The 19443-nt window shown below is 37.8% G+C and overlaps 1 protein-coding gene across 4 annotated transcripts; it reads left to right on the top strand.

The window, feature by feature from the left end:
* Positions 1–563: 563 nt before the first annotated feature.
* Positions 564–14646, top strand: dpf2 (double PHD fingers 2). 4 transcript variants are annotated; one of them, XM_033648868.2, is made up of 12 exons: positions 564–663; positions 4181–4341; positions 4922–5029; positions 5282–5460; positions 6226–6318; positions 6959–7037; positions 7570–7611; positions 9993–10130; positions 10251–10382; positions 10474–10586; positions 10668–10749; positions 12191–12736. In XM_033648868.2, the coding sequence occupies exons 1-12, from the start codon at positions 632–634 to the stop codon at positions 12271–12273; spliced, it is 1242 nt and encodes a 413-aa protein (XP_033504759.1). In that variant the 5' UTR covers positions 564–631; the 3' UTR covers positions 12274–12736. The 4 variants fall into 4 exon arrangements, with proteins under 4 accessions (XP_033504759.1, XP_033504778.1, XP_033504751.1 ...); XM_033648860.2 differs by lacking the exon at positions 564–663 and adding an exon at positions 697–852; XM_033648887.2 differs by lacking the exon at positions 7570–7611 and having other exon boundaries at positions 12191–14646.
* Positions 14647–19443: the final 4797 nt, after the last annotated feature.

Below are 19443 nucleotides of genomic sequence, written 5' to 3'. Positions count from 1 at the left end.
CATATGAAGCAATGTCTTATGCATTTGTCCTTAAACAAGTAAATAAATAATAAATAATAAAAAAAAATTAAAAAAAACTTTAATTTCTAAATCAGAGGCCCTCTACATCAACATCTGAATGGTGAACAACAATTTAAATTTTTTTCTATATCAGAATTAGAGTCAAAAATACTCGGTTGATCCCAGAGGGGAAATTATGATTCGTTATAGTCGTTCCAATTTAAAGAATATAGAATTATAAGAAGTGAGAATAAGAGTATGAAATAGGTGTATGTAAATATAAAGCAATAAAATAAAATAAAATAAAATAAAAATGAAAATGTACATTAAAATAAAAAAAAGAATGTGCATTATGGTAGTGTTTAACAGTAATACTTAAGGCATTAAAATATTTTTTAAAATATTTGGGCTTTACAGGGTTAAGAGATAATGCATCCTGTGTGTACATAAGCTGCTGATAAATAACATTTTTAACAGAAATCAGATTTGCAGCTTTGTGTCGTAAACCACCAGCAATACTACAACTCCATAGAAGGGGGCGCCAGATGCCAGGTTCCAGCCCTGTCTGCCTACAAGTCCTGACAGAGGGCACACATTACCCAGAGCCACTTTCCCCGTGTATTAAAGCAAGATGGCAGCTGTTGTTGAGAATGTTGTCAAACTGTAAGTGTTGGACTTTTCTACTCACCTTACACCTGGCTACTTGTCACACACCGCGGTCACACGTCAGCGGCTCTATGTCCATACAGTCACTGAGCGTGTCGCTAGCTAGCTTAGCAGCATTCCCACTGACTTAATGAGGTTAGCCAACGTCGGACCGTCGTGTGTGTGTTCACATCCTGGAATGGAAGTGTAAGTTAGCAGACACGCAGAAACACGAATCACGAGTCTGTGTCATACAACATACGTCGGTGTGGTTATAAGTGTATTTATTAAGCTATTACAGGTACTTGTTGTGTGTTTGTAGCCTAACAGCTAACGCGGTGCTAACGTCAGTGAAGTACAGCAGCTAGGTGGCTCTCACGCTAACAAGCTGTGGCCAACGCTGTTAGCGCAGGCTGGAGTGCTGTTGCTGTGGCGGCTCGCCAACTAGTTCAGAATGAATGAAAGACTGGCCTTGAAGATCAGTCCTTTCATCTTCACACACCCGGCTCACACACACTGTACACACCACATTTATCACTCACACAGAGTAACTCTTTGAAGGTGTAACGCAACGTCAAAGTTTTCAGTGACCTGTGTTCAGTTTGACTAAAACGTGCTTTCATTTCCGTTGACTTTGCGGTGCTCAGGGTGGCTGATATAAGAAGTTGATTCACGGTGTTTACAAGCATTTGGCTTAAACTGTGGAGACAGATGTGTCTCAGTATTGTTTGTGTGAACAGATCAACTGTCAGTGTGTTAATGTGTTATAGATATGAAACACTTTATACAAATACAAAAAACTTATGTAAGGGACTGTTCTTTAATTATCATAGGAGGGGTGGCAGGGATGTGACTTCACTTTTTTCAATTTCAGTTTATTATTTTTATTATTTGGACCCTCCCTAAAGCTGCAAATAAATTTCCTTGAGCCTTCCCGAGTGACTGTCAGAAAATACATGACCTTCCCTCCACCATAAATTAGTTATTAGACTTTTAAAACTTCCCCGTGATGTTTGAAAGTTAAAAGTTGTGTGTGCTGATTAGTTCTTGCAAATGGCATATTTTTAATGCTCAGATTTGGTCGTGCTTTTTTTTCTGACATAAGCGTTTGTCACACGCCATTTGACCAAGGACTGTCGAAAAATTTAAAAAAAAAAAAAAAAAATCCAACTATAATTTATGTTTTTTGCAGTTTCTGGCTGTGATAAATGATGTAGAATGAATGAAAGAATTAATCTGTGGTAAAATAAATACAATACAGTACAGTAAGTACAAATAAATACTTTTTGCGCTATCTCTTTCCTCATCATAAGCAACAAATGGTCCCTAAACTAAAAATACAAATATGAAATGGATATGCAAATATAGAGTAAGATCTCAGTATTTTTGTGTGAACAGATTGACAGTTTATGTGTTAATGTGTCATCTGTAAAATGAAACACTTTCCACACATACAAAAAAAAAAGATTTGTAAGGGACTGTTCTTTACTTACCGTAGCAGGAGTGTGACTGGGCTGTAACTTAATTTTTGAAAATAAATTATTTCATTATGATTAATCATTTATTTTGACCCTCCCTGAAGCTACAGATTTTTTTCTTGAGCCATCCTGAGTGACTGGCAGAAAATACTTGACCTTCCCTCCACCATAAATTAGTTATTAGTTTTAAAACTTCCCCTTGAAGTTTGAAAGTTAAAAGTTGAAGATGAAATACTGTAGTTGAAAAAAGCCTCAGTTTTCACTCTTGTTGTGCATGCCGGTTAGTTTGTGCAACCGGTTTATTTTTGGCCAACTTTTAAATGAGAAATAGAATAAAGTCATTTTAATTCTTAAGAATTAAGAAGCAGTCATCGCACCTCATGTGTCCAAAGACTGTCAGAAATTTGAAAATCCAACTATAACTTCTGTTTTTACAGTTTCTAGAAAAAATGGTGTAATTTGGAATTTTTTTTAAAGAAAACAAAATCTGCTATAAGATAAATAAAATTCAGTACAGTAAATACAAATAAATACTTTTTTGCACTACTCTCTCCCCCTCAAAAATAACCAACAGTCCCTAAACTCAAAAAAAAAATATTTGTTTTCCAAATTTAAAATGGATCTGCAAATACCCAAATAGAGTTAGATCTCAATATTCTTTGTGTGAACAGACTGACAAAGACCCTCTACCAATACAAAAAAAGATTTGTAAAATCAAAAAACATTTTTGAAAATATGACTTATGATAAAAGACTGTGTGTAGAATTGAGATTCACCAATAAAAACAAATATCTATTCTAAATTTTAGGAAGATATTCACAAAAGCTTTTCATTTACTTGTAAATTAATTAAATATATTCACAGATTTTTTTTAATTGTGGAATTTATTTATGTTTTTGCGGATCCATTTTTTATTTGCAAAAAAGTTTTGTGAATTTCCAACTTTTTTTTGTAACTGTGGAAGGTGTTTATTTACAGATTACACGTGAACACATGGCTTGTCGATCTGTTCACACAAATAATATTGACACAAATTTATCTGCATACGAAGCTCTTAGTAACCATGGTAACATATCCTGCCATACAGACAGTGTCTTTTTTTAGGGACGTCCCTGCTTATTATAGCAAGACACAACACCAAGACACATTCTGCCTGTGTTACAACAGCGTGGCTTCATAGTAAACAAGTGCAGGTACTAGACTGGCCTGCCTGCAGTCCAGACCTGATTCCCATTGAAAATGTTTGGTGCATTGTGAAACACAAAAGATGACAATGAAGACCAAGGACTATTAAGCAACCAAAGTTGTTTATTAGGCAACTTTGGTTGCCCAACTTTTTTGGAACATGTTGCAGGCATTAAATTCAGTTTGACTATTAACTATATTGTCTTTGTTCTGTATTCAGTTTAATTTAGGTCGAAAAGAATTTACAAATCATTGCATTCTGTATTTATTTACATTTAACGCAATGCCCACCTTTTTGGAACTAAGGTTGTAGTTAGAAACAGTCACTACTGTCACTTCTTTAAATGTAAAAAGCCTCAAGTTTCCAGTGTAGACTTGACCAAATAGCAGATTTACGACATTGTACTGAGTCATTACATCTTTACATTGAATAACATGGTTAAGTCTGACATTAAAATGTTAACATGAGCCTGTTTGTCTGACTTGGAAGTGATGCAGCCCTTGGCTCTCCTTAATGGACTAATCTCACAGCAGTATTTGAGTGTATTTATATTGAAAACACAGCACATTTGTGACTGTGCTGACTACCAAGCTCTTTGCTGTTGATGTACCAACAAAGGAGCACCTGCTGTTGCACTCTCACTAATGATTTAGTCTGGAGTACAAAGACACTGTCTCGTGAGTGAGCTGTTTTTTCCAAGGTGGCATCACAGGGTAGAAAAACAACAGGCTTTTGATTAACTGAAAGAGAGGTTCAGAATTTTCCAAGTAAGACTGCACTTGTTTTGTAATACCTACATCCACTGATTTTTGTGTCTTAACCATAATGGACTGAATAACAACAAGCATCTGGCTCTGGTTTGTGGTGCCAGGTTGGGGGAGCAGTACTACAGAGATGCCATGGAGCAATGTCATAACTACAACGCCAGGCTCTGTGCGGAGAGGAGCGTCCGAATGCCCTTCCTAGACTCTCAGACAGGTGTGGCACAGAGCAACTGCTACATATGGATGGAAAAGAGACACAGGGGACCAGGTGAGACACACAAATATGTAGTCTAGTGTGCCACAAAATGAACTGTACATCTCCCTACAGGATTTTAATTTTAGTTTATTCAGCTGGATCTGTTAAGAAAAATTCTAGGTTGAAGGTTATCTGATTAAAAAATGCTTTTTGAGATTAACTAAATGGATGAAAAGGGAACAATGAGGACAAAATTGCAAAGATGGGTTGTTTTAGCTTCACTTAAGATGAAAATGCCTTGTTAGCATCTTTCATATCACCATCCTCTCTCTTTCATGTTTTTTTGTGATAACTTTTTGAAGCTAAAAACAGTAGGAAGAAAAAACTCCTTGACATCAAGCAGAGAAATACAGCAGCTCATGAAAGTTAATTAAAATATTTGGAGAGTGAAATCTTCATAGAGTCAAGCACAAATGTTTTTCAATGAGCCGAGTGTAATTTAATCAAGCTTGCAGCTAAATCTGCCCTTTAGGTTTAAGCAAGGATGCTAATTACGCTAACAAGCTGTGTCAGTTTGTCAGAAAAAGCTGACAAGTTTTTCATTAAAATGGGTTCAGTGTTATGTAAATGAGTGTGTTCTGATGTCCCCCAGGCATGGCTCCAGGGCAGCTCTACACGTACCCATCCAGGAGGTGGAGGAAGAAGCGGCGATCTCATTCTCACGAGGACCCCCGGCTTATCTTCCCTCCTCTCAAGTCAGGTACCACATCATCCAGCTCATGTTAGCCTTCAAGAAAACAGCTATAAAAGGATATGCTTTCCAGGTGTTCAAGAACAACTGTAAGAATTCACGCAAAATTGACATGTTTTATGCTTGTAAGGGCAGATGTATACATCAGGATGTGCCTCAGTGAAAAAGCACCACTGTCTATGTGCGTGTTTTCTGGTAAAATATGCATCTAAGTGTTTTGCTTTCGTGCTCCTGTCCTAACTCATTGTGTTTTATTTATAGAGGTAGACGTAGGACTGAAGAAGGATGCTGTCTTGTCAGCGGATGGCAGCAGCCTGGAGGCCCTGCTCAAGGGGGAGTCAGTGGAAAAACGGACGACCACAGAGCTCCGAGGGTCTGAGGAGGATTCAAACACAAGTGACTACACCGGAGGCCTGAACCCTGCTACAAGGATTAGAAAGGTTCTTGTTATCAGCACAAAGTCCTGTTCAGACCAAAGATTTGTGACGAGACGAGTCGGTCATTGATTATTGTATTGATTTTCCGTAACTGCTTATCCTGTCAGGGGTCGCGGGGGGCTGGAGCCTATCCCAGCTGACATTGGGCGAGAGGCAGGGTACACCCTGGACAGGTCATCAGACTATCACAGGGCTGACACATAGAGACAGACAGCCATTCTCACTCACATTCACACCTACGGCCAATTAAGAGTCACCAATTAACCTGCATGTCTTTGGACTGTGGGAGGAAGCCGGAGTACTCAGAAAACTCACGCTGACACAGGGAGAACATGCAAACTCTGCTCAGAAGGGCTCCCGCACCCCAAGGTTCAGACCCTTCATCCCATGTTTGAACCAGGCAACAATGCTAATCATTGCACCACCGTGCAGTGATAATTGCAACTATTTACAATACGCCGGTTTGCAACGTAGCTCAGGAGGTAGAGAAAGTCATACACTAATCTGAAGATCACCAGTTTGATTCCTGGCTCCTTCAGTGTGTATGTTGAAGGCAAGATACTTAAAACAAGCCACTTGCAACTTAATAAACTGAGTCGCATGCGACACCATCACCCAGCTTAAATCAAGCTGAGACAGGCCAGTAAACAACGTTCGAAAACAAAATCTCATCTTAAATTTTTGGTCTGAATTGGGCCTCAGGCATAAGATATGTTTGGAGTCAAGAAAATAATTTGAGTTTCTCATTTGGTCATTGCCTCAACACAGAGAATCCTCGAGCCCGATGACTTCCTGGATGACCTGGATGATGAAGACTACGAGGAAGACACGCCTAAAAGAAGAGGCAAGGGGAAGGGGAAGGTAAAGAACTCCCAGACTGTCTGTAGACCTTTTTACACAGAGGTCACGCTGTAGGGCTGCTACGAAGTCCCATCTTTTTGCCTCCTTTGCATTTTTACACAGAACCAAATGACAGCGGGAACATGCCACTCAAGTGTATGATTTTAGAGAGCATGCCAGCACTGTTGGTGTCAACTGTGACATACAACATACACGTCTGCAGCACTTTATAAACAATAAGAACAGCATAACATGACAATAACAGTCACTTACCGTCTCTGTTATACGGCGGTTGATCTCGTCCTCTGCTCGGAGGCTAAGGAGCTTCTGGAGCTTCATTTTGGGAAGCTGTTCTTCTTTTTTGAGTTAGCTGCTAACTGCTATCAGCTACTTTTAAAATCTCCTGGATGTGGGCTGCACACATAGCTTGTCACCGAAACGTCAAACCCATGCTGCCCATTTTCCCGTCCTGCCGGCTGTCCTGTTTATACAGACATAGTGTTGGTGCTGTTACTACCTCTGATGCTGGCTTAAAGGCGAGACAACTCTGTCCTCCCATTTCGCAACTGTACATTTTACACAGCATGTTTAGGCAAAATAACAGCGTGAAATTCCCACTTGGAAGAGGCGGTGTAAAAGCGGTTAATGTCTTTGTCCTCAGGGTCGAGGAGTGGCCGGTAACAGGAAGAAGCTGGACACAGCAGCACTGGAAGATCGAGACAAGCCGTATGCCTGTGACAGTGAGTTCTGGGGGGGTGGGAGAGGAGAGCATGTGAACTCGGGACAGAGCAGAGGGTCACTGCAGATGTTAATAGCTGTAATGTTTATAATCTAATCAAGCAAGATTTTGCCCAGAGTCCTCATTCTTTATCACCCTCCTTTTCATCCTCTCCCTCCTTCTCTCTCTTCATGGTCTCCTCCATCTTCTCTCTGCTCTCTGTTAGCTTAATCTGATATTTATAAAGCTAGTCCAGGCTCAGCTGTGTTGTTTCATGTGTCATTATGATATCATACTTTCCTTTAACTTGCATTTCAAATCTTTCCGTGGGCTGGGGGGGAATTGTTTCTTCCACTTCTTTGGTGTTGTCAGACTATGTATCCGTACTGCTCGATGTGTGTTTTTTTCCTCTTTTGTGAAGCATTTTCACTTTGAGCTGCAGCTCTCAGTAGCGCTGACTGACAGACTGACTGACTGATCCTCTGTCAGTCTATGAGCCTATTTCTCTGAGTCTCTGTCTGTGCTCTCTCTTCTCCTTCTCTTCTCTCTTTCAGACACTATCAAACAAAAGCATATTTCAAAACCTTCTGAAAGAGGTATATTTCTCTCATTCCTTTTTACTCCTGTCTGCCTTGTCTTTTGTCTTCACTGCCTGTTTTAATTTTCTGTCCATGTTACCAAGTAGATTTGCTTTTTGTTTAGTTCAGTTCATACGTGTTCTGTCATTTACTTAAATGTGATTAAGTGGATTTAGAAAGGGGCAAGACCATGTTATTGTACACCCTAATTAAACTGGAGTTTGTAATCGGCTAAAGATATGAGCCGTCTCAGCTTACAAAAAATAAGATGTGGCCCATGAAAGTAATTTTCCCCTTAATCTGGCCCTGAACGTCCCACAGATTTAGATAAGCTAGGATCCTGCTGTTGTTTTTTCTCTCTGTGCTTTCTTTTGTCTCGCTTTTTGATGTGTGCAGTTTCATTTTTTTCCTTGCTTGTTTTTTTTTTCCTTTATTCCTCTTCACCACCTTTGCACCCTGTAATGTCTCATCCCACGTTCCATGCTTTAGAGTGAGCTGCTGCCTTTGTTTCGAGTCAGTTTGATGCCTGTTTTACTTTTGGGGAGTGTTTTTCCAAATCTCTGTGCACACAATCACTCAGCATGTGACTAGCTGTGATTTTAGCAACATTGCTAAGATCCTCTGGGGGAAAACCGTCCACAGTTTGAAGAAGTACAACCTAAGCCTTTTGAGGAAATGAAAATGAGAGAAAGTGTGGAAGCGAAAGAAGAAGTAGTTTGTCTTTGGGCGTTATCTTATGACAAACCTTAGCTCACACACCCCCTGTGACGATGGCTGCAAACAGTGGCATCTTTGTCCCTCTTAAAGTCAGTAAGTCCTCCTCACACCACCCCACTGGCCTCTCTTACCCCCCAATTAACACAGAATAAATTCAGATCAGAAACTTTATTATTCAGAGCAATAGGAGCTGTTGTGCTTGTCAGGCACTTGTCCTAAATTGAAGAAGTTGAAACTGTTGTTCTAATACATGGGTGGTGTTAGCAGTGCCAGTGACTGAGATGTTATCTTAACGCTGTGCCCAAATACAGAGCAGGATGTGATGACACATGCCACTGCCTCAGAGCATAATCTATACATTTCCGGACCGCTTCATAATTCTTCATCTTTCAATGTCTGTCTTAAAATGTCTGAAATGTTACAAATATCAGGCCTTAAAAGTCACTGAAAAGTCTTAAATTTGAAGTTGTGAGGTCTTAACTGCACAAACATTTTATCTGGTTTTAATTTTCAACCTCTTATTGTTGGAATAAATTAAGCTCTTCTGCATTAAAGTCCACATTTCTGATGTTACAAATCTTTAAACGTACTACTGAACCTCATAATATCTCTGACTTTGTACTTATCTGTTGACAAAATGTAGATAAACCTATTGCAGTCTTATAACCATACAGTATTCCTACATAAAATCTACCACTGCATGGAAGCACATATATACTTCTTACCTTTTATATTTACTTTTGAATAAGATTTGTCCAAAAATGGATAAAAAGTTTCTCCAAAAGGTATGAAAAGAGCATTAAATTTAAGTGTCATATACCCTCTCGATACTGATGTCACTGTGGATATCCAGATAGTAAACACAAAGCAGGTTATCACAGAAACGTGTTGGGATTTTAAGAGATTTTCTTGTTGTCCCAAACACATCGTCATCACTCAAAACTGATTAAGTCTTATCATATTATACCAACATATGCCTTAAAAGAGTACTCCACCAATTTTAACATTACACTTTCAAGCTTACAGTGTATAGTTTTTAAAAAGGTGTATTGTCTTTATTATCTAATTTATTCTTCTTCCTGGTACTACAATACCCATAATGCAACTTGGCTGACAGTTCAGTTGGAGTGTGTTATGCTAGTAGTGGCTAATGTAGCCTTAAACAGAGATGTGGAGCAGCTAAGTCTGGTAAACTGATTTCCATTTAACTCCTCACCCCCAACTTGCAGTCTTTAACCCCAGCCATCACTGACTCAGGTGACATCACTTGATGCAATTTATCAGACTTCATGCAGCTCCCTTTAGAGCCACAAAAGACTTTCTGCAACTTTTTTTCACATATTCAGTAGTGCTCTCAAAGACCTGTAAACAGACTTGATGTATAAGATTGGTCATTTTTAGATTATTACAGTTATGGACGTCCTGGTTAATAATGCAGATAGACCGTGCTCATTTAGCTACAGTTTGGCTCACTAAATTCTTGTGAAATGTCCCCCAAAGTTCTTTTGACAATAATCTGAACGATAGAAATGATACAGTGAAAGAAACTATTTACGTTACTGTTTTAGTCAGAAGTAAACACTCCTTTCTGAGTCATCCCCCTTTCACCCCGACTTTATTTATGATGGACTTTACTTATTCTTTGTTTTCATACACGTTGTATTTTCTGGTTTTGGTGGCAGTCTGTGGGAAGCGCTACAAGAACCGTCCCGGCCTGAGCTACCACTACGCCCACTCCCACCTGGCTGATGAGGAGGGTGAGGAGAAGGAAGAGATGGAGATCAGTGAGCCCCCCCTGCCGCTGCCCGATGAGCCTAAAAGTAAGAGATCATTTACTGTGCGCCCAGATTTCACCATTAGATTGCTGGGTTCAGTGTAGAGCTGGACTTAAGAGAGGCTGAGCACTGATGCTCTCTGGGTGTTTTCATCTTGTTTCTCAGCCCCCAAGAAAGGCCCAGATGGTCTCGCGTTGCCTAATAATTACTGTGACTTTTGCCTGGGAGACTCCAAAACCAATCACAAAACTGGCCAGTCAGAAGAGTTGGTGTCCTGCTCCGACTGTGGACGCTCAGGTATGTTAGGGAATAAAAGAATAAAGTAACAACAGGAAAAAGTAGAAACCTTTGCAGCAAACTCATGTGACAAACATTTTTCTACACACAGGCCACCCGTCCTGCCTGCAGTTCACTCCTGTAATGATGGCCGCTGTGAAGACGTACCGCTGGCAGTGCATAGAGTGCAAGTGCTGCAACATGTGCGGCACCTCAGAGAACGACGTGAGTTTACCTACATTCAGATATTGTGTGTACTGTAGAATGCTGAAGTCTTAAGTGTTTGTGTTGTCCTGTTTCTTCCAGGATCAGCTTCTGTTCTGTGACGACTGTGATAGAGGCTATCACATGTACTGTCTCAACCCACCCATGTCTGAACCTCCAGAGGGTAAGATCACCACATGTGTAAAAACTGAACGTATCAAAACAAAGGACGTTAGTGATAGGGCTGGATATATTAATACCATTAAGGTTTCTACCGAAATAACTGAGTATTGAGTACTATTGAAACTTATCCAGTCAGACAATACCTGCATTTTTTTTGCACCAAGGATCTTATGTCAGACTGTCCCGATTTCCTGCCATAATAATAATAATAATAATAATAGCGCTAGGACTGTGTAGTCTGAAAAGCAGTTTTCAGTCGTTTAAAGGCTCAGTAAAGAAGGAAGAATACTAGCACCACAAGTCTTTCACAGAGTAAACCAAGCTTGTACAACACTGCCTGAAGGCCTGCTATGGAGCTCAGACGACGCAGACGTTTGTTCACTTGTGTTGCTTCACAACACTGCAGGTATCTGTACTAAATACTTGTACTGATTCTACATCCTTAGTAGCTTCTGAAAGCATATTGGCTTCCTGCAGATAAAAGCAACAAATAAAAACATGCTTTCTATAAAACCTTCGTTTTCATTAAACAAAAGATGTAAAGAGTTTTTAAATGTTAAATGCTGTCAAAACACAAACTAAAATAAATAGTGTAAAATTGGAAAAAATGTTCAATTACATTGGGTACTATCTGATCCAAGAATAAACAAACCAGATTATAAATCTGACCAGTAGGGATACTGCAGTGAGGAAATGTATCCGCCAAAAAAGGTACATGTTGATAATGCTCATTGTCTGTAGAGCGCTTACTTTAATCTTTAATGTTAGATCTTTAGATCTTCCTGTTACTTTGAATAAAATACAACAAGAGCAGTTTGTGTAGCTGTGGCAGCGCCTGCTTTTAGTTATGATAAACTTGCTTAAGTTTTCTTTCTTTTGGGCTGTGGCTCGGGCTCCGCAGTGGCTCCCTCCTCCTTCATATCTCTTCTCTGACGGGATACGCCTTCCAACTGATGATGACTGCGTCTTCCTGTATCATCTATCTCTCTCATCTCTATCATCTATCTTCCTCTATCCAGCATTGGTCAACGAATGTTTTCTTGCCATAAGGTCCCAGCTTGCTTCTGGCAGAGCTCTGTGCTGCGACGCTGCTGCTGCTGTACGGAGCTGACATTTCAATTTATGATTGTAGCGTCGGTCATCCGAGTATTGATAACACCCGTAGTATTTTTTTACAAATTGAGTTCTTTAGTTTAATGAATGTCTTTTAGTCAATTTTCACGCTGATACAGGAAAATGTATTCAATGGGTTTTGTTTCTATACAGAAAGCAAAAAGACATTTAATTCAATGACAAAAAATTATTGAGGTTTAATATCCAGCATTACTTGTAGGACGACTTTCCTTCATGAATCAGTTAGTAGGCTGCAGCGCCTACTCTAGGATCAAAGCTTTAAACATCTCTGGCATTAATAGAATTTTGTCTGTCATTTTGGCCCTCAGGGAGCTGGAGCTGTCATCTATGTCTGGACCTTTTGAAAGACAAGGCATCCATATACCAGAACCAGAACGCCCCACCATCGTGATGGCTGCCCCCCCCCCCCCCGTACACACTCATCACTCAACCGTCCCGCAGCAGTATGGTTTACCCTTCAAGATGGATGATTTTCTCCCCTGATGAGCTGACCTCAGAGGGTTTGTTGAGAACAGGACAATGAATTGTGAAAAGGGAAGTATCCCTTACCAAACTGGCCTCACTTAGCTTCAGATATGACTGTTACACAGTTCCAAGCTCAGATTCAGCCCCATCGGTTTTTATTTTCACCTCTTTGCCACATAGCCAATTTGAGCAGTACTGAATTTCAACAAGAAACACAACATAAATAGCCAAAATCTGACTTCCTGTTCAGGTTTTTTACACATACACCCACACAGAGATGCTGAAACCTTCTCTATCCTGCAACATACCGATTTTATGACTAGAAATCTCGTTGGAATCAAGTAGCATGCCAGTGCTTGCTCATCGTTTAAAAAGAAAAAAAAGAAAAAGATTTTATAATATTTATATATTTCTATGGTATATAATAGTGTTAAGTATGTACAAATTGGAAAAAAGAATGGTCACATAATGGTCTTTTTATTAGTGCCCATCTTATCATTATGGAAATATCCACAAACACGTTCTTTTATGGCACTGCTGATATTTGGTGATTGTCTTGATAGAGTTAAAGGGATCTGTTGAGACTGTAAATGATTTTCTATTTCATCCACTGCCACTGGCCGCACAGAAACTTCAAACAAATCAGGAGCTATGAATAGAAACCCTGACGTGCTTGTCATAGTGGCTCCAAAGGCTGAGGGACTTCAGGGACGCAGGTTAGACTTTAGTCTGGTTGTTGACTCTCGTGTGGCCGATTGAGCCGCGCAGAGCTCGAGAGGATGCATGAGGACACAATAACGTGCATGTTTTACTCAGGCTTTGGGGCCTTTTTGAGAAAGCCGTTAGCTTTTCACTGTGGCCTGCTGATATTTGACTGAAAAACTATCTTTAATCTGCACACCTGGCCCTTGTTTGTCGGATGTGATAATGTGATAATTATTCCGGTTAAAAACAAGTCCTACTTGCATTATCAGCCAGGTAAAGGGATAAAAAGCCTTCGTTGCTGTGTTTTAGCAGTTTGCTCATCATGCACCATATCCAATATCTGTTGATGTTGTGACACCACTAGATTATTTTAATATAATTGAGGACTATGCGACCTTGTAGATGGTAACTTGCTGACAATGTTAAAGCAATATCAGAGCTCCTGCAGGATGCTGGGATGACAGGGACTCTTGGAAGCTGAGTCACTTTAGGCTCTGCTGGCAGATAATGTGCGATACTGTAAATTTTCTCTCTCAGAAAATGCTCTTACAGACAGGGGACTGTGGCAGCAGCAATTATGGATGGCTCCATATTGTAAAAATAAAAAAAGAGAGATTATAATGTGTATATGTATAGTCCTATGAAGAATCGGCTCTTTTTGTTACTGCTTTCATAGTTTTATTATGCAATGGTTTCTTTCTGTGGCAAGTCTAAAAGAAAAAGTCTGGCTGAACTGCTAAAGCAGTTACTTTACCTCAAACAGAAACAGTATTTAAAGGGTTGAAACATGCTGTTGATAGATGGGAGAGGGATACATAGTAATGACAGCTGCAGTGTCTGCTTCAATAACTGCATATTCTACAGGTAAACAAGTGCATGCTCAGTAATCGTCTGCACTCTCATATGCTACATAGTTGTCTCAGCGTTAGGTCGGCAAAGGTGTTGGGAAGTGGTGTAATATAAATTAACCATGCTATCATGTCGTTTCAATAGCCAACTAACAATTACTAAAACATTACACAAGTATAACTTGGTTTATTTTCTCATCACGTTTTAAACTTTGTTATTTAGAGACAGTGGCTACTAGAATACTTTGGCGGTTGTTTTTGTATTCATGGATGATGTTTGCGTACCTGATGTGTGGGACATTTTGGGACTTAAGTGGAGTTGCTCTCTGGTTAATCCTGTGATCACGTTCTGAACTGAGATGCTCTCTTCCAAAGCTCCAAACAAGGAGCAAAGCCCATAATGTGATTAAGAGACAAATTCTGGAACTGCACCTTTAACACTGAATGGTTAAGTAGTGATGGACCAAGTATGCACCTTCTAGACTGCACTCAGAGGATGGACATAACAAAGAGGGAAGTCCATCTGTTTTTGTCACATAATAATGATCATTATTTTGTCATAGATTATGGTTTTCTGGTCTGAAGCTTTGGCAGAGAATTGTACGTGATAACAAATCATGTTTTAACCAAGATCACAGGATTACATAGCAGGTGACTTCTCTTTGGGTGGACTTTCATTTGGATTGTGATGGAATGTTTTATTGTATGAAATTTGTCTTCAGGAAATAAAATACTAGGCACTATGACCTGTTGCTTTTTTTTTCCTCTTCCTCAATGAACATGGGTCGGGATTATATATATATAATATATATATATATATATACAGTACAGGCCAAAAGTTTGGACACACCTTCTCATTCAATGCGTTTTCTTTATTTTCATGACTATTTACATTATAGATTCTCACTGAAGGCATCAAAACTATGAATAAACACATGTGGAGTTATGTACTTAACAAAAAAAGGTGAAATAACTGAAAACATGTTTTATATTCTAGTTTCTTCAAAATAGCCACCCTTTGCTCTGATTACTGCTTTGCACACTCTTGGCATTCTCTCCATGAGCTTCAAGAGGTAGTCACCTGAAATGGTTTTCCAACAGTCTTGAAGGAGTTCCCAGAGGTGTTTAGCACTTGTTGGCCCCTTTGCCTTCACTCTGCGGTCCAGCTCACCCCAAACCATCTCGATTGGGTTCAGGTCCAGTGACTGTGGAGGCCAGGTCATCTGCCGCAGCACTCCATCACTCTCCTTCTTGGTCAAATAGCCCTTACACAGCCTGGAGGTGTGTTTGGGGTCATTGTCCTGTTGAAAAATAAATGATCGTCCAACTAAACACAAACCGGATGGGATGGCATGTCGCTGCAGGATGCTGTGGTAGCCATGCTGGTTCAGTGTGCCTTCAATTTTGAATAAATCCCCAACAGTGTCACCAGCAAAACACCCCCACACCATCACACCTCCTCCTCCATGCTTCACAGTGGGAACCAGGCATGTGGAATCCATCCGTTCACCTTTTCTGCGTCTCACAAAGACACGGCGGTTGGAACCAAAGATCTCAAATTTGGACTCATCAGACCAAAGCACAGATTTCCACTGGTCTAATGTCCATTCCTTGTGTTTCTTGGCCCAAACAAATCTCTTCTGCTTGTTGCCTCTCCTTAGCAGTGGTTTCCTAGCAGCTATTTGACCATGAAGGCCTGATTGGCGCAGTCTCCTCTTAACAGTTGTTCTAGAGATGGGTCTGCTGCTAGAACTCTGTGTGGCATTCATCTGGTCTCTGATCTGAGCTGCTGTTAACTTGCCATTTCTGAGGCTGGTGACTCGGATGAACTTATCCTCAGAAGCAGAGGTGACTCTTGGTCTTCCTTTCCTGGGTCGGTCCTCATGTGTGCCAGTTTCGTTGTAGCGCTTGATGGTTTTTGCGACTCCACTTGGGGACACATTTAAAGTTTTTGCAATTTTCCGGACTGACTGACCTTCATTTCTTAAAGTAATGATGGCCACTCGTTTTTCTTTAGTTAGCTGATTGGTTCTTGCCATAATATGAATTTTAACAGTTGTCCAATAGGGCTGTCGGCTGTGTATTAACCTGACTTCTGCACAACACAACTGATGGTCCCAACCCCATTGATAAAGCAAGAAATTCCACTAATTAACCCTGATAAGGCACACCTGTGAAGTGGAAACCATTTCAGGTGACTACCTCTTGAAGCTCATGGAGAGAATGCCAAGAGTGTGCAAAGCAGTAATCAGAGCAAAGGGTGGCTATTTTGAAGAAACCAGAATATAAAACATGTTTTCAGTTATTTCACCTTTTTTTGTTAAGTACATAACTCCACATGTGTTCATTCATAGTTTTGATGCCTTCAGTGAGAATCTACAATGTAAATAGTCATGAAAATAAAGAAAACGCATTGAATGAGAAGGTGTGTCCAAACTTTTGGCCTGTACTGTATATAAAAAAATCTTAGAACACTGAGAAGCCACCCCCTTTTTTTAAACGAGATAATGTGCAGTATGATGCGTTAATTTTGATTTTGATAGCATATTTTGGTAATTACAGGTGAGTATACAATGATGACCTGCGGGGCTCCCCAAGGCTCCATTCTCGGGCCTCTGCTCAACACCTACGGGGCATTCAGAAAGTACTAAATACTCAGTTAAAGCACCGAATACCTATGTTACTTTGATATTTCAGGGTTTCTTTGAATAAATTTGCAAAAAATTCTCAAGTCCTGTTTACACTTTGTCATTATGGGGTCCTAAATGTAGATTGATGAGGGGAGAAAATCAAATGATCTACCCTGAGGTGGCAAAATAACATTATGTAAAAACTTTCTGAATTGACTAGCTCCCACTATGGATTTTAAAAATGTATCATACTATATATATTATTTTAAGATAGTGATATTTTTTAATTAAATCTTTGTTTCATAATGTATTATATTTTTATGTCAAACTATACTGTGTTTTTCTATGTCACACAATGCTATGATTTTTTTGTGACATACTATACTTTGACATTTTATTTGCATACTATACTATGATTTTTTGGCAAACTGTAAAATGACATTTTTTGACATGACATTTTTATGGTATACTATACTATGATTTTTTTGACATACTGTACTATGACTTTTTTGGCATACTGTACTATGACATTTTTTTTTACTCGTAGAGTTTTTTGGCATACTATCCTGTGATTTTTCTTCAATCAATCAATCAATTTTATTTATAAAGCCCAATATCACATAATTGACATACTATACTATGATGTTTTTTTTTGACATACTATACCATGATTTTTTTTTTTTTTTTTGGACATACTAAACTATGACATTTATTATTCCATACTATACTATAATTTTTTGGAATACTATACTATACTATGCAATTTTTTTGGCATGCTATGATAGGACATTTTCATCGCGTACTGTACTATCATTTTCTGGAATACTATACTAGACATTTTTTGAAAAACTTTACAGTGATTTTTCTGACACACTACTACTATACTATGATGTGCCATGACTTTTTTATGGGAAAAAAAATAATGACATACTATACTATGCCTGTTTTATGGAAAAAATAACGACATACTATACTATGCCTTTTTTTATGGAAAAAATAATGACATACTATACTATGACATTTTTGATGAAAATATGACGACATACTATACTGTGACATTTTTTACTATGGAGTTTTTGATGAAAAAATTATGACATACTATACTATGACATTTTTGATTAAAAAAGTCCACATACTATACTATGATTTTTTTATGAAATAAAGACATACCATACTACGGACATTTTTGATTAAAAAAAGTCGACATACTATACTATGATTTTTTTATGAAAAAAATTAAAGACATACCATACTATGACGTTTTTGATTAAAAAAGTGGGCATACTATACTATGACTTTTTTTATGAAAAAAAAACAACAACATACTGTACTATGATGTTTTTGATGAAAGAATGATGACATACTGTGCTATGACTTTTTTATGAAAAAGATAACGATATACTACACAAGGATGTTTCTGATGAAAAAATGATGACATGCTAAACTATAACATTTTTGATGAAAAAATAACAACATACTATACTATGACCTTTTTAATGAAAAATAAACTATTCTATGACGTTGGTGATGAAAAACAGTCAACATACTATACTATGACTTTTTTATGAAAGAAATAATGACATACTATACTATGACTTGTGAAAAAAATAGCGACATCCTATACTATGACTTTTTTTGAAAAAAATAACGACATACTATACTATGATGTTTTTGATGAAAAAAAGTCGACATACTATACTATGACGTTTTTGATGAAAAAAAAATCGATATACCATGCTATGAGATTTTTGATGAAAAAATAATGACATACTATACTATGACTATTTTTATGAAAGAAATAGTGACGTATCATGCTATGAGATTTTTGATGAAAAAATAATGACATACTATACTATGACTATTTTTATTAAAGAAATAGTGACATACTATACTCTGACGTTTTTGATGAAAAAAATAACATATACTACAGGCTACTATGACTTTTTTTGTGAAAAAATAACGACATACTATAATCTGACATTTTTGATGAAAAAAAGTCGACATACTATACTATGATTTTAATAATGAAATAAATAACGACATACCATACTATGACGTTTTTGATGAAAAAAAGTCGACATACTATGACTTTTTTTTTGAAAAAATAACCACATACTATCCTATGAGTGTTTTCATGAAAAAAATAATGACATAATATACTATGACTTTTATATCAAAAACATAGCAACTTACTATACTATGAAGCTTTTGATGAAAAAAAGTCAACATACTATACTATGACGTTTTTTATGAAAAAAATAACGACATGCTATACTATGACGTTTTTGATAAAAAAAATAACAACATACCATACTATGACGTTGTTTTATGAAAAAATAATGACATGCTATACTATGACTGTTTTTATGAAAAAAACATCATACTATGACTTTTTTTTAATGAAAAAATAACTGCCTACTATACTATGACGTTTTTGATGAAGAAAAGTCGAGATACTATTAGACGTTTTTTATGAAAAAAATGACCACATGCTATACTATGACATTTTTGATTAAAAAAAATGATGTCATAGTATACTATGACATATTTTTATGAAAAAATAACGACATACTATACTATGACTTTTTTTATGAAAATAATGACATACTATACTATGACGTTTTTTATGAAAAAAAGTCGACATGCTATACTATGATTGTTTTTATGAAAAAAAAGCGACATACTATACTCTGACGTTTTTGATGAAAAAAATTATGACATACTATACTATGACGTTTTTGATGACAACCTATACTATAACTTTTTTTATGAAAAAAATAATGACATACTATACTATGATGTTTTTGGTTAAAAAATTAATTACATACTATACTATGACGTTTTTGATAAAAAAAAAATGACGATATACTATACTATGACTTTTTTTTATGAAAAAATAACCACATACTATCC

This window comes from Epinephelus lanceolatus, chromosome 11 (assembly GCF_041903045.1).
Source record: "Epinephelus lanceolatus isolate andai-2023 chromosome 11, ASM4190304v1, whole genome shotgun sequence".
Classification (NCBI taxonomy): Eukaryota; Metazoa; Chordata; class Actinopteri; order Perciformes; family Serranidae; genus Epinephelus; species Epinephelus lanceolatus.
Note: the sequence above shows the minus strand (reverse complement) of the source record. Positions and strands in the feature narration are given on the sequence as shown.

Bases quoted from the DNA above. Each gene is read 5' to 3' on its own strand.
- dpf2 (XM_033648860.2), top strand. From the start codon at position 797: ATGAGGTTAGCCAACGTCGGACCGTCGTGTGTGTGTTCACATCCTGGA. The intron at 853-4,180 runs GTAAGTTAGCAG...TTGTGGTGCCAG, and splicing joins TCACATCCTGGAATGGAAGT to GTTGGGGGAGCAGTACTACA. The intron at 4,342-4,921 runs GTGAGACACACA...GATGTCCCCCAG, and splicing joins AAAGAGACACAGGGGACCAG to GCATGGCTCCAGGGCAGCTC.